The following is a 15965-nucleotide window of genomic DNA, read 5'->3' as shown; positions in this document are numbered from 1 at the left end:
GGAATGTTTTCCAAGAAACCTTTCACAACTAGCAGTGTATGGGTAAAATAGAAGTATAGATGCACATACTTGCATGTGGGCTTGTATGTCCTTTTGCAAAGGAGATAGCAGGAGTTAACTATAGTACCTAAAAAGTAGCATTCGTGGCATAGACTAACATACCGTTTAATTGTAAAATAAAATGAATTGGTCAATTTAGTAAAAGCAGTCATCAAAACTTATTTTTTCTATGAAAATCAAATCTGGTCTGGCGGGGTTTCACTGATCCCACGTAAAAATAAAACAACGAAAAAAAAAATAAAATCAAGGAATGGATCTAACACTGAAATAATGTTAAGTACTTCCACTTATGTTTTCACATGTGGGCTTGTCTGTCCTCAGACACAAATTATGTAAGTGTCATTGATTTTCACCTACATGTGCATTTAGAGGAGATGCATTAATGGGTGTGCCCTGTCTATCTGCCCTCACTGTGGCCCATGCTTCCCCAGAGCTACTGTGGACCCAAGCAGGACAGGTGTCACTCAGCAGCTGAACCCTGCTAAAGAGCATGGACAAATCCATAACACCCATCTTACCATCTGCTGGTCAAACTCAATATGCCTCAATTATTCATACCGTGAAAGACAGGGACTCTAGGGGGCGGAAAGGAATGCAGAAAAATAATGTAAACTGAGGAAAATGAAAACATGTAGAAGGCAGTGTGACGAGAAGAAGGTGCTGATTGATTGCAAATCTAATATGTCAGAAACAGCTGGAGAAAAAAATAAATAAATACATGACACCATGGCAGCCTTAATGGGATTTTAAAAATGTGTACTAAAAACTGCAGATCTTCATTCTTGTAGCTAAAACACAAAAGAGCTAACTTGAAAGAACACAAATAAAAAATTAAAGCCATCCGCCTAGGATTGTTACTGAAGTAAAATCTGTTATCTATCTTGACTGTCTACACTGATTGTGTTAGCCTACAGTCTTCTTACAAATGATTGAATCTGCGGTACTGATTTTAAAGATAAGTAAGGCTACTGACCTATTCTATGTAAGTATGGGTTTTAAGTGATCATTTGACGGTGTTTCTTTCTGATTTGCTGTTGTACATCCGTTAGATAAGCAGTGGCTCAAAGGAGGTAAAAAAAAAAAATATCAAAGAGAAGTTGAGGAAATTGAGGAGAATGCAAACAAGAAAATGGTGGGTGAGTGTAAAGAAGGGACTGATTTAATGTAGGTAATAAAGGTCAAAAATGAAACATGGATAACAAAGAGACAAAGAAGAACTGAGAGGAAGCTAGAGCCCAGGATGGGGGTGAACTCTGAACTTGTGGAGAATGAGCTGAAATGGGATGAGAGGAGAGAAATGACAGTGAGTCACGGCGGCTCGGCTTGCAGAGATCAGGTGAGAAGAGGGTTCTCAGGATGTGCATGCAGACCTCAATGAGTGCAAAAATGCGTATGCTCTGATGGTAGCTGCTCACATGAATGCGAATTAGTTTAACCAGACATTAGACTTTTTCAAAGTCTTCAGAGATGAATCGCATTTGGAATGAAAGAAGGTCCGTGCATGTTTGTTCTGATAGCGACACAGATATCAGATTGGTGTAGCAATGGGGGACCTGTTTACTTCTACCTCCTTGATATGCATGTGTGATTGAGGAGCATAGCCAGACAGCTGAATTTGATCTGAACTCATACTCAGACACATTTACCCAGCATGACTATTAGAATGTTATGACAACAAATCCCTGATGTGTTTTTTTTTGTTTTTTTTTTCCTCTACATGGTTGTGTTCTCTCCAACTTGTATTCATTCTGTTTTTCATTGCAAAAAGTAGATTGGTCTGGGTGAGGTGTGCAGACAGTGAATCTGTTGCAATGTTGAATTCATCATTTTTTTTTTTTTTTTTATACCAGTTGCGTCCTCCTCAGATATTAAAAATAAAAATCATTAGAAAATATTTTTGTGTGTGGGATTCATAGCTTTAGATTCAGGCTTCCACTCTGCAGTGCTCCCAGAGACCATCAAAAAAATTCCATGATTCTTACCAACCAGTTCCTATAATGACTTGCATACAAAAAAGCAGCTCACACCCTTCACACAAGATTACATCCTACACATTAAACGTACACATCTTTTAAGGTGTGTTGAGGTTAGACTAAATCTGAAAGTCAGTTTGTTAATGACGATTATACTGATTAAAGAAAAAAAGCTGTCTCTGTGAAAAAGTAAATATTTCAGTTGTTATTTATGAATTGCCTTTTGTTTTTCCTTGAATTGTCTTTGGCTGATATATTTAAACAATATTACATATAGACTACCTCATTTCTCGCTTACAAGTCGCAGAGTAATTGTACAATCACAGTGTTTCCATAGACAAAGTTATATTTGCAGAAAATACTTTCTCCTTTTGCTTTTCCTCTGACCTCACTTTTAAACACTTAGTTTATACTCAAAACAAATCACTTCTCCTGCAGAAACAACTTCTGTTCAAAAATATTGTATTTTTAGCCCAAACCATTAGCGCTAATTTGTGTTATGCTCACCAGACATAACACACTGGATATCCGACCGACTGATTACAGATAAGGAAAGGTTGTACAGTCAGTCACCAGCCAATGTTTCTGTGCATTCCAAGATTTGTATCATTATTAGTCCAGACATTTTTTTTTTATATACATAATAGTCATCATACTTCATCATTTCATGTTTACAGACAAAAATGGAATAGATTTACTACAAGCTTTATCAAACTCATTATATTTTTTCCCAGTTTTTGCTGCTTTTTCATTTTCCCTTTTTAAGATGAAATATCCAAAGGAACATATGGCTGCCTCTATTATTGATTTGCTTCCTGCATGATTCCCATTTCTTATTTGACACTGGAGAATTCTGTTGAAAGGGTGGAGATAAAAGAGCTTTTTTTTTTTTTCTCAAGAAGTAAATAAAAGAACAAAGTGATCGCTTTGGCAAAAAATGATCTCATCTTAATTTATTATGAATTTGGAGGAGTATGTGGGAGTAGCTCTGGGATGTCTTTGGCTTCTTTCCACAGGGGTAATTGTGTGTCTGCCATGGTGCCCACTGGAGCTGCATTTTTAGATGCCCTCTATAGTTGGATGAAATAGAAGCAAACCTTTCATTCTTGCTTAATCTGCCCCCACTCAGATTTTTATTATTTTTATTTTTCAGTTGAGGTATATTCATAAATCTGTCCTAATAATGTTGTATTTAAATCAATAATTAAATTTAATTTGTTTGTGTCTCTGTTTCCACATCAAACATCTTTGTTTGCACTCCACCACCCACTTGTGTCTGAATTCAGCTTGTAGTGATAATTAAATAATTAAATCTCCAATTTACTTCCTTCAGCCTGCAATTTTAGTGAAAACAGAATGTTAGCCAGACTTTGAGGGTTGTGATTATTAACTGTTCTTCTCAAATCAAATCATTCAATATCTTTGAAATAGGTTGACTTTAAAGATGGCTGCTTTCAAGCAGATGGCTCAGAAACAAAAGTGCAATGATTAATAATCTTATCAAACATGGATGATGTAAGAGTCTGTCGGTTGCTCATTTTTACGATTTCAGTGTTTTCTTGCTGTCAGGTAATTGAGCAAAAACATTTGCCTTTAAGTAAAAACACAACTGTGCATCTTTTACAGTATATATGCACACAAAATGATTTGCAGTGCTTTTCTTTAAGCACAAAGCCTCAACATAAAGTCGGCCTTCTTTAAACGTGTTAATGATATTTCGGGTGTGATCAGGGAGGGAGAGCTTTCATAAGACTCATTTTTCTGCATCCAGCCAGATGGGCAGATCTCTACTTGGGCTCCGACAAACTGTGTGACTGTAATTATAGAGTGGCTTGGATCTGGCAGGACCTGGAGTGTTTCAGACATCACCATTTCCTCCCCATCCATCACATTCAGCCAGGCGTAACTAGGTCTCAGATGCCCCGCAAAATAATCATTCCCATGCAACAGCCCTGACAGCAGCATTCATTCAATAACGCAGCTGATCAGAAATGATAATAGCAATCATGCCACTGCATATTTTAGAAGCTGCAGTCTGGCTTTGTGTGAGGGGGTGTGCGTGTGCGTGTGTAAGTGAATTTATGAGAGACTACGTACATGTCTCTCAAAAGTTTCTGAGGGAAGCGGAGGGAATGACGTGGCGGTCACTGTACGAAAGTTGACCGGGTATTGTTTTATGTAACATCGACTTCAGGGAAGAGACCTGAAGGTTGCAATGCAAATATTCTCATAAGTCACAGAGATTTAAACCAGCCTTTATAGAAAAAACAGCGATCTGGCTTCTGATAACTGTCAGCAGAGAGCTTTGCAAAAACTGGGAAGCAGGGGCAAAAAGAGTTCAATTCCTATCTCTTTTCATGTCCACCTTTAATCCGCTGTCCTTCCAAGACCTTGTCCTTATGAATTTTAAATGTGCGTGTCACTTTTTCCATCTTTCTTTTTCCTATCATAAGAGCACTCCTAAAATGAGGTTTTATTCATGCCTAATTATTTTAAAAATATTCTGTAGTACTTTCTCCCTGCATCAGCCCAATGTTAGGTTGTCATGAATATTAAATACCCTCATTGTTAAGATGTCCATCCCAAGAAAATAAAATGAAAAACATTTTTGGACAAGGCTCCACCCCCATTTTAGTTTGACTCTGATGGATGAAGAAGGGACAGTTTTTTATTTAAAGAATTGAAGCATTTGAGGCACATAGTGAAAAGGGAGCAATAATCCAAGAAGCAATTAATCCAATGTCATTCTGGAAGCGCTTTAGAGAGCCACAATTGAGACAAAAGAATATGTTGTAGGGACAACGATAAGTCATGCACTCCACAAAACTGTATTTTATAGAAGAGTTGCTAAGAGAAAGTCATTGTTGAAAGAAAGCCAAAAATGCCCTTTTGTGATGTAGCCACAAGCCATCCTGAAGAAGCAGCAAACATATGACCAAGAATTTACTCAGAAGCAAACATGCAAAGCAACGTCTCTTGTGAAAAGATGAAATTACTATAAACACTGTCCCCACTTGATGGTTTGTACCAGCATTATGCTGTAGAAACACTTTTCTTCAGTAGGGACAGGGAAGCTGAAACTAAATCCAGGACAAAGACTCACAAATGGTGCAGAATTTCAACTTGCAGCAAGACAACTGGCCTAAACATTGAGCCAGAGCTCAAACTGAACAGGTTAGATCAAAGCAGATGTATGTTAGAATGACACAGTGATAGTCAAAACCCAAATCCTCCTTTGCTTCCAGACGTGAAAGTTGATGTTGCTAGGTGCTCTTCAGTAGCTTTACTGAGTATGAGTTGTTTTATAAGACTTATAGGTAAAAAACAATAAATAAATGAATAAAAATCTGCAGCTAGTAAAGCAATACTGTGAAGTGCCTTCAAAGATTATTGCAGTGAAATATGGTTTTATAAAGAATTTACTCAGTGAACTATAAAGGTTTAATTTTCAAATCATTTGAAGAGCTATGCAGTCTTGCCATTCCACTTCATAATTATGCAGTATTTTGTGTTGGTCTATCACATATTAAAGTTGAAATAATATTACATATTATTGTAATATCACATATTATTAGAATAATATAGCTAATTTGCATGTTTGAGTCAAACATGCTCAAATAGCTCAATTTTGACATCACATATTATTAAAATAATATGTGATGCTTCGCTAAAGATTGTGGATGAACCACGGCAACATATGAACACGTTTGAGGGGTGTGGGTGTTTTTGCAAAGCACTGAGTCCAGGTATTCTGTAGTGAGCATGTTGAAAAGAAAAATCTTGCCTTGCATTTATATTCTTTTGAAGGCTGAGGTCAAAGTTGTAAACTGCATCAGGGAACATATTCAGTGCAGTGGTTGGTCATTTTTGACTATTCAATACATCTCTTTTTACAAGGCCTGCTGTAAAAGCACATCATCACACTGGCACAGTTGCCTGACCATTCAACAAACATTTTCCAGACACTCTTTTACTATTTAGAGTGGCATTTCACAGACCTTTCTCAGCAGAAGCGCTTTAAATGTGGAAGTACTCTGAGTCGCTCATTGCCCATCTGTGTTCAGTTTGCCTGAGCATGTAGTTGAATTAACTGGCGCTGACGGATTTGAAAAGCAGTCCTGGACTTCAACTCCACTGAGCTTCAGATAGCAGACAGGAGGTTAAAGATCAGCCAAGTAGATGCTTCGCTATTCAGGCTTCACTGTCGAGTGAATTAGCTGAGACTGAATGATGAGCTGAAAGTTGTCAGGCCCTGTCTATATGTTTGTGTATTTAAGTTACAAACAGACAAACCTTAACTGTATACCTTGACTGGCTTTATCACTGAAGATCATTTAACAGTTAAAGGTATGCTTAAAATGTTACTTAATAAATATGTTCAAACAAATAAAGCGAGATGTATTCTCACAAACAAAACTGTTTGGCTTATAATTAAGACTGTCATTGAACACCCATAACATGAATAAGTATTTGCCCTGGTTTCACATTTCTTTAGTTATGATTTTTTTTTTTTCTCACACCTACATGTTGCAGATTATTCAACAAATTCCAATACAACTTGAATTAATACAGAAAGCAGTTTTAAAATGCCATAGTTTATCAAGAGAAAAAAGACTATCAAAATCAACCTGTCCCTAAGTAAAAAGGAATTGACTCCTTACCCTGTTTGTAGTTCTGTTTGCAGCAATAGCTGTCATTAAGCGTGTAATACCTGGCAACAGTACTTTAGTGTGACTTAAGTCTGGAGTTCGAAGTGGCCAATCCTAAATATTCACTCTGTTGCATTTCTTTATTTACATATATATATTTGATTTTATAGCCATCAAAAATCAGTAGATTTACTGGGGTCCTTTAGATCTGAAAAACCCAATTAAGCTGATCACAAGCTGATAGTTGAATATTCTCCTTCAGACTGTTCTATTAGAGAGCAGAGTTAAACTTTGTTTCAGTTACATTAGGCAATCAAGATCTTGACGCCTGAAAGCAGAAACCAAAATCCTTACACCACCACATTGTTTGACATTAAAACAAACTCCCAAGGCAAATATGCTCAAACAGCTCAATTTTGGCGTATTCCACAATTTCTCCAAGAGGGACTTAACTTAAATAGCTCAGCCACTGATAAATAGTTTTGGAATATTAATTTTAAACGTGAATTTTCCAGGTTTTTTTTTTTTTCCTTTTGCTATTGTTTGTTTGTTTTTAAGCAGGTAGTTCTGTAATTTTGAAAACATAGTGTAATTGGCCAAATCTAAATTAATAGGTGAAGCAATCTGCAAAAATCAGATCTGCCAAAGAAATGCATAAAAAACAGAAAAAAAAAGAAAAAAGAAAAAAAAGAAATACACCCCAATACATACATCCTGATCCAAGCTTACCCTTTCTTAAATCTGATTTCAGATCTCCAAAAGTAATGATTTTGTCCTGTTTCTGCTATGGCCTTTCCAACTGATTCATTTTTTCATAGGCGTTATGCGCATGTTCAGTTCTGAACGGCCAGTTCGCGCAGCTGTGACTGGGGATATTCATGACTCAAGCTCATCATCGAATGATGCAGTCTTTTGGAGCTAGAATCCATCATGCTAAGCTGTTCTGTGTTATTTTAGTCATTAATGGTAATGGAAATTAATTCTTTTGATGAGTGTTTTGGTGAATATAGACAGTGATCTGAGGCTGTGGGGAGGGTAACACACTCCTAAAAATGCCTGGCCACATCTTTCTTGTGTTTTTTTTTCTGACTCTGTCTCCTGCATTACTCCACCCTCTCCTCCAGCTCAGCTAACTGTCACCGGTCATTAACACAACATTAAGTGCTCTGTGAATTCATAGCTCCTGCAACTCCTTGCTACTTAATGCCTATAAAAGAGTGCTGCTATAATGACACACATACACAGACACCGAAGGCTCACATTTAACTACCAGGGGCAGAGCAAAGGTGTCTCCTGTGCATCTGTTAAATCAGAGCTATTAGAGCGAAGTCAGTGATTATTTTCACTGGGCTTACAAAATGAGCATTTTGCAAAGAATGCCTGTTAATGTTTGCCAGGTGTTTCATCAGCAAAACTGTTTGCTGTTCAGTTTCAATATTGATGTTAAAGTACAGTAAATGTTGTGCCTATTTGGACTTGTCCACACTAACAAACTGTTGTTTTCTTCACTGGTAATTGTCCGCCTACAATCTCAGTTCTTTTGCAAAAGAACATCCTCTATTCAGAAAAACTTTCTAAGCTGAAGAGTTTTAAATGTTCTGCTTTTCATGCGAAATAATGATGTAAGGTGCCTGCGCACAAATTTATCCACATATCTCCACTGACAAATATCCTTAGGCAAGTTGAAAAAAAAATCAATAGTTTTTGTTGCCACAAACAACCTTCTTCAACAATTTTGACACTACGTCTGACCACTGTTAACCTCCCAATCAGAGATAGTAGAGTTCTCTGACCAAGCAGATAGTTCCTTGGCATAATACCAAACACTGGAGTTCTCAGAGATATACTAAAGATTCAGACTCTGTTACAGTTTTATATTTTTACTTTGCATGCCCCATGTTCTTCTGGTTTGTCTCATCCAACTGTAATAAAATATACCAACTTCTCAACATTTTCCACAAGCTGATACAGTAAAAGTTTTGTGACTCAGTACGTTTTTTTTTTTATTATTATTATTTTTTTGTATATCATATAGGCGCTCCAAGAAGTGAGTCTACAAGTTGACTTCTTCCTTGCCTCTTACCTTTTGTCCTTTCCTATAATTTCTCATTACTTTTTCCCTTTGGAAACATGTTGATACAGGCTGCATAAATCTATTCTGTAGTCTTTCAATGCATGGTCTAAACATACACAGTTTAGGCCTTGAGCTGTTTTATTCTCAAATTATTAAAGGGAAAAATAGATGCAAGGATCAGAGAATTCCATTATCTTTAAGGTGACAGATGATGATGCCCTCTCTTTTCAGGGGTCAAAGAGATGTCAGATAGAGACATTTGGTTTGAATAATGTAAAGGACTGGAGGAAAAAGCAATAAAAGAGAAATTCCTTGGTGTGACAAGGACATGCTCTTTGGAAGACTGTCCCTGTGTTCTAAATGCATGCAACGAGGATCCTTTAGTGGTGAGGAAATTACATAGACACTGAAGAACACAGAAAAATGTCGATACCCTCAGTAATCAAATGTTTTGGACCTACGCAAGCAGAAATGTGGCAGGTACCCTCAAGCTCTCTGTAGCAAAACAAGAGCTAGCAAATCAATATGTTGTCGGTAAACTATCAAATTACAAACACCACTCTCTTCGAGCACGCTGGTGTAAACAGTGTAGAAATGCAAACCGCTAAAGGGATGAGGCAAAAGTGTGTCACACTGTTATCTGCTAAATAACCAGAGCTCCTGTAATAGTTTCACTTGTGTTTGACACAGTGGTGACACTGAATATCTACAGAGTAGGAAATAAAAAAATGTATTTCATTATTATGTGAGCCAATGAATTTCTAGACAGATTGTGGATGGGCATTATTGGAGACGCCTCAGGCCCCTTTCTGGGGTGAAATATGGTGGTCATTTGGCTAGACGAGAGGCGGTGAGGACCCCCTCCTAGACCAAAGCAGACGGGTGCCGAGGAGCCTAGGGCTGGCTGTATTAATGAACAGGCAGTGCTGAAAGGGACAGGTTCCTGTAATGCTGATGAATGGTCATTACAGAGCAGAGATGGGAGAAGAGAGCGGAAGAGGGGGGAGGAGAGCGAAGTGAAGTGGGCACTGAGGGAGCTGCGTTGAGGAAAAAAGGCTTTAATTTGCACCTCAGATTTCTGTAAACTCATTTATCATGTCAGCAGTTTCACTGTTCATCATGTATCTACCCACTCCACCCTGTACATGCCTTCACTTGGTTTGAACCTCCCTGTTTTCCTCTGAATGTGTTCTTTGCAACAAATAGTTTCATCATCTATGTTAAAATCAGATGGTTCACATCCATGCCGTTCCAGTCATTTCACATCATTTTATAGAGTTATCGAGCAGAATTTTGGATCTTGACTGGTTTTTAGGGCTATGTGCAGAGTGCCGATATTTCCCTTCTGCTCTATTGAGCCTGATTGAGCAGGTGGGGCTTTAAAGGTCAGAGGAAGGAGGAAGCACCAGGAGATGTATGCACACAGGAAACATGGACTGACTAGAGGGCCACTCCTTCCGCTCTAGATCTCATTAACTTCTCCTCTCCTACAGGTATTTGTATCTTTGGCATAGGGATTATTTTAAGAAACAGTTCATTTAACAAGGCTGCTTTATGTAATCAAAGTATAAAGAATAGATTTCTTAAGTAGGATATAAAATAACATAAGAAAAGTCCCAAAAAGTGTTAAATAGATAATTTCTACGTTTTAGAGGTTCTGTTAATGAGTGAATACTGAATATCAAAATCTCGTAAGTGATTATTGTTAAATTTGTTGCTGGTTTAGACGAGCAACATCCATGTTACGATACAGAAGAGTGTGAGCTGAGTTACACTGATAACATACAACTCATCACTCTACTGAATAAATCAGTGACCACCAGGAATGGAATAAGTCTTTGGAGTTTTTTGTGCCACTTCTGCAATTACATTGAATATGAAACATCCTTGTCCTTTTCTAAATTATCCCAGTGGATTCAAGAGTTGACAGAGACACCTGCAAAAGCACATTAATGTACCAATCTTGACGTCATTGGACAGTCTCTCATAAAAGATCAAAATGTTAACCTCCCTAATGGCAATCTTATATACTGTATATGTGGGGACCAGAAAAGTTGCAGCTGATAAGGCGGGTCGATACAGACAGCATTATCTGCTCAATTACTTTTGTAAAGTGACACAAACTTATTCTGATTGAGAAAGTGGCAAATTTATTAATGGTCTCTTAAGAAAGTGCATATATAATACAGTCTGTTATTTTAGCTGATTTCTGTTGTCTAAAACTTATATTCCCACATACAGCACACCACCAACTGATATATAATCTCCAAACTTCACTGCTATCTGTCTCAAACATAACATTTGAAAGTATGTTTGCTCTTGGTTGTATCTATCTGACTGAACTGTGATTTATCAATCTGTAAAAAGCTTTGATCATCCAGAACTTTGTTTACTTTTCATTTGTGTAAAGGCATTGAAGATTACATGTTTCTGTACTTTTCAAAACCTTGTGATATTTATGTATGTTCAGTGTCACTATACAGTAGACCTGAGAAATATTGATATATTTCTCAGGTCAGAAGTCAGCATCAAGTTCTAGCAAAAGGCTAACTCTGGTCAGCAAACAAAGGGACAGAAGAGGTGCTGATAATAGCAATTTAAAATAACTCAAATAAAAAAAATGGAGGCCACCTACTCATGGAATAGATATAAATCGATAAATTCATACTTTTGAAAGAGGCTGTTGTTGGTTTTGTTTTTCTTTCATGGATAAACAACATTAACATTATTCTGTGAAAATACTGAAAGCAGTGCTTGAATTGTGCAATATATCGAAAATGGTTACATTTTGTACTTCTCAAGGCCTTATGTGTCGCTCTTCTGCCAAGATAATATTCAAAAGCCTACAAAAGCTGGAAACTAAATTATTGCAAAGCTTTTTAAGTTTAATATTCGCAAACATGACCTTGTCTTCTACGGAGACAGTTTCACTTTTTGTTGTTTCACGAGACAGGTCCACCAACCTGTTTGTATAAGTCGAGTATGCCTGTTTGTTTTCATCTGACACATTTATTTTAAAAGTTCAAGCAGTAAATCTCCATCTGGATCAGTTGGATCACAATTAACCTTTGTGCCAGTGTTCAATCACTGTATTAGTACATTTTTCTAAACACAAGCTCTTGAGGAAAGTTTCTTTTTGTTTGCCATTTCTCCTCCCAGTTCTCAGTGATTTCAACCAAATATTAATGCCGTATTTTCATCTTGATTTGGTGCACTGAGTTAACTCCCTAAGGCCCTTCTGATGCTCATCCAGCACACTTTCTGTGTCACACCTGCAATGAATGGCCTACAGCTTATCTCAGCTCTGTCTGCACACAAGTGACTCTCCATCAGATGGGCGCTTGGCTGCCATGTAGACTGTCTCTGTCTAATTGTAATTCAGCAGTGCATAATCTAAAATTTGTTACACACTGTAGTTTTAATGCATCAACTCAGTGCCCAGCATCACTTAGCATAGATGGCACATAGCAGTGGAACCACGGTAATTACTCAGTTATTGCTGATGCAATGGGAGGACATATATTTTACAGCTGTGAGCGCATTTAGAGAACAAGACGAGGAAGTGGCATTTTTTCTGTGACCGCACTCAGACAGTTGTTTATTATTCCACGGAAAGGAGACGTTCGCGTTTCCTCAAAGGAAGAATAAGCCTCATCACTCAGTGGGCCAATGCATTTTTGTTAATTTAGCCAGAAAATTCATATTTAGTGCCTTGGGGGAAGGTAGTGATATGTGCACAAACTCTCTGCAGCTTAGCTAATATTAACAGAAAGAATTTGGGAAAAAGAAAACATCACAGCTCGATCATAAATGATTACTAATCTGTCATGTACAATTCTCTCTCTTTTTCTCTTTCTGTAGTGGGAGGAAGTGAGTGGCTATGATGAAAATCTTAACACCATAAGGACCTACCAGGTGTGCAATGTCTTCGAGCCCAGCCAGAACAACTGGCTCCTCACGACCTTCATTGATCGCCGCGGTGCGCAGCGGATCTATGTGGAGATACGATTCACAGTGCGCGACTGCAGCTCCATTCCAAATGTCCCTGGCTCCTGCAAGGAGACGTTCAATCTGTACTACTATGAAACTGATTCTGTCATTGCCACCAAAGGAACAGCCTTCTGGATGGAGGCCCCCTACCTCAAGGTGGACACCATTGCTGCAGATGAAAGCTTTTCTCAGGTGGACTTTGGCGGGCGCCTAATGAAAGTCAACACAGAGGTGCGCAGCTTTGGCCCGCTGTCGAAAAACGGCTTCTACCTGGCCTTTCAGGACTACGGTGCCTGTATGTCTCTGCTGTCAGTCAGGGTGTTTTTTAAGAAGTGCCCGAGTGTGGTCCAAAACTTTGCAATCTTTCCAGAGACCATGACAGGGGCAGAAAGCACCTCCTTGGTCATTGCCAGAGGAATCTGCATCCCAAACTCAGAGGAAGTAGATGTCCCGATAAAGCTCTACTGTAACGGAGATGGAGAGTGGATGGTGCCTATTGGTAGCTGCACATGCAAGGCTGGGTTTGAACCTGACAATGGCAATGTTTGCCGCGGTAAGAAAAAGTACATTCCTTTATTTAAAAAAAAAAAAAAAATGGTTTATTTCATGCAGTACTTTGCAAAAGTGTTTAAACTCAGATTTTAAAATTTCAGGCAGGCAATTTTCAAAATATTTATTAGGAAAACTAACACTTTTACACCTGTATGCAGATATAAAATCCAGTGAAACCAATTGCTGTATTTAGTAAGGTCCACTTCAATCTCAGTACCAATTATCTTCTGTTAAGGCATCAGAGGTTTGCTAGAGAACATAAAGCAACATGAATACCAAGAAACACATTAAACAGGTCAAAGATAAAGTTGAGAAATGTCAGGAAGCAGGGTTTGAACAGCTCACGAAGAACTGTTTAATCTCTGAAAATGGAAAGAGTATGACAGAGTTAGCCATTGTAAAATAGTGACAAGAAAGTCTACAGCATGTAGAACACGTTTGTTCCATAGCAAACATGTGGAAGCAGATGTTCTGGGTAGATGAGATTTATTTCCAAATACATGTCTCACTTTAATAAAAATCACATTAACACCACATCCTAATCTTTAACGAATGTCAGCCTTTTTGTACAACCTACTTCACACATGGTGCGAGCTTTGAATTTGCCTCAGCAAAGTGTGTGAAAACGAAGTTACAAGGAATAGATAATAACTGGAATCCCAGGTGAAGATTAATGTGGGTTTTTGGTTCAAGTTGTCAAGTTGTTGGTGAGGGGTTTTTGTATGTGCCCTCCATTGCACCTCCACACTGTGCACCATGTTATTTCAACACACTCTCAAAAACACATCTAAACAGAAAATTTGCTCAAGGTGTCTGGCGATTATATGGGTGGCTTGGGGCTTGCAGTATTGGTTTGGCCTGCCTCGGGATGTTAGTTGGAGAGTATGTGGAGCCCAGATAAGATTGATTGACGCCCATCTGCTGTGATCAATAAACAGATATAAGAATGCCACATATCTACAAAGCACATGGTGTGTGACTGTGTCCACTGTATCCTTCCAGAATTATTTTGTTTCCTAAGCAAAATAACTTCTCATACTTACTTACAAGATTGAGTGGCTCTTTAAATAGAGAGTGAGCTTTATGCAATGCCACGATGTAGTTATTTAAATCAGAAATTTTGTAGTAAAAATAATTTATATATGTAGAATATATTTATTCTTGGCAATTTTATTTTTATTTTTTCCTTTTCAGTATTGTTTTTCTAAACCTTTTAAATAACAGAAAACAACAGATTAGATTTGTCTGCCAAAACATTATTGTGCGCTTTTCATTTTGGAGCCTTTGGTGTATGATGCAAACATGTGTGTACAGATAAGGTTGCCCCAGTATATTTAGAGCTCCAAAATCTCTTCGATATGCATAGAACATCTGATGTTTTGCTAAATTCGCAGAGCTAGTTGATTTTTTTCCACCTATATTTCTGCCTTGCAGTAATACGAGGCCAGGTTTGAATCTGATCTTGGAGTATTTCTGTATGTATATTGCATGTTCTATCTCTGAAGGTGTTGTTTCTCACTGGTTACTCAAGCTTATGACCATGGTACAAAACCATGACAAGGTTAATTGGTTTCTCCCTTAGGTATAAATGTGTGCGTGGGTAGTTGTTTATGTCTGTCTATATGTTGCCCTGTAATGGACTGGTGACCTGTTCAGTAAGTACCCTGCCTCTTGCTTTAGAAAGGCAACCACACCCTCACCACCCTGGTAGGATAAACAGCTATAGACAATTGATTTATAGTTCTACTAAGCACCATGTTTGATAGAAAATTACATATTCCCTATATGGAGATTAGGGGAGTTATTACTGCACTGCTACAGCTTTATTCTAACCTGACTAAAATCCTAATAAAGAAAAAAAATAAAACTCCAACTTCCACATAGAAAATGTGCAATAAGAGCAATATACATTTAAAATGAAGAGTGGTCTGCCCATCTTTGTCACTCATAATCATCTTGCTCTCTGGAGATTCGTATGAAGTCTGTTTCAGCCTCATCCCGCTGAGAGTACCCCTCCGGCAACAGCAGTCACTCCCATCTTACACTCTGCAGTATGTTTATGGACTTGTAATGAATTATTAAAAATGTATCATAAAAATACTTCAGCAAGTGGAGTACTGGGGGCCACCAGTCAACTGTTGTGGGTGTGTGGAGTGCTTTATCGGTTTTTTTCTCTTTGGTATAAATGCAAAAATTGAGTATATATGAATCCATCTATCCATCCATTGCTGGTGCTGTTAGTGGCTGAGAGATCAGGTACACCCTGGACAATTTCATCAGGTCAATTCTATAGCAATACAGACTGAAAATCAAGCACTCACATTGCTTAGTTTAGTACCACTAAGTTAATGCATTTTTTTTTCTTTAGTTATTGTCAAAGGAAGAAAAAATACACAGAGAAATCCAATGGATTACAATTAAAATATGCACATTTCACAGAGCTCTATGATGGTGCTGGATATTGCTTTGAACACAAAGCCACACTGTAGTTCTAAAGAGCTCAAATAAAAAATAAAAGACTGAAGTTTTGTTGCTTCTGTTTTGACCATCGAGCGAATCGTTACAGTATTTTGAAGTATTTGTACCATAATTTACTATGCAAGTTGTTAGTTTTTTGCACAAGCTTTGACCACTGTGATGTGGCTAAAATATGGGTTTCTGCCAATG

The 15965-nt window shown here is 37.8% G+C and overlaps 1 protein-coding gene across 3 annotated transcripts in view; it reads left to right on the top strand.

The window, feature by feature from the left end:
- LOC122841089 (ephrin type-B receptor 1) overlaps nt 1-15965 on the top strand; it is a 171970-nt gene that overhangs the window by 66813 nt on the left and 89192 nt on the right. For all 3 annotated transcript variants that reach the window (XM_044134091.1, XM_044134089.1, XM_044134092.1), the window contains exon 3: nt 12618-13299. In XM_044134091.1, the coding sequence (XP_043990026.1) occupies nt 12618-13299 (682 nt within the window). The remainder of the gene's footprint in view (nt 1-12617; nt 13300-15965) is intronic.

Source organism: Gambusia affinis, linkage group LG12 (assembly GCF_019740435.1).
Source record: "Gambusia affinis linkage group LG12, SWU_Gaff_1.0, whole genome shotgun sequence".
In the NCBI taxonomy this organism is placed as follows: Eukaryota; Metazoa; Chordata; class Actinopteri; order Cyprinodontiformes; family Poeciliidae; genus Gambusia; species Gambusia affinis.
This window is presented reverse-complemented; position numbering and strand designations above follow the sequence as displayed.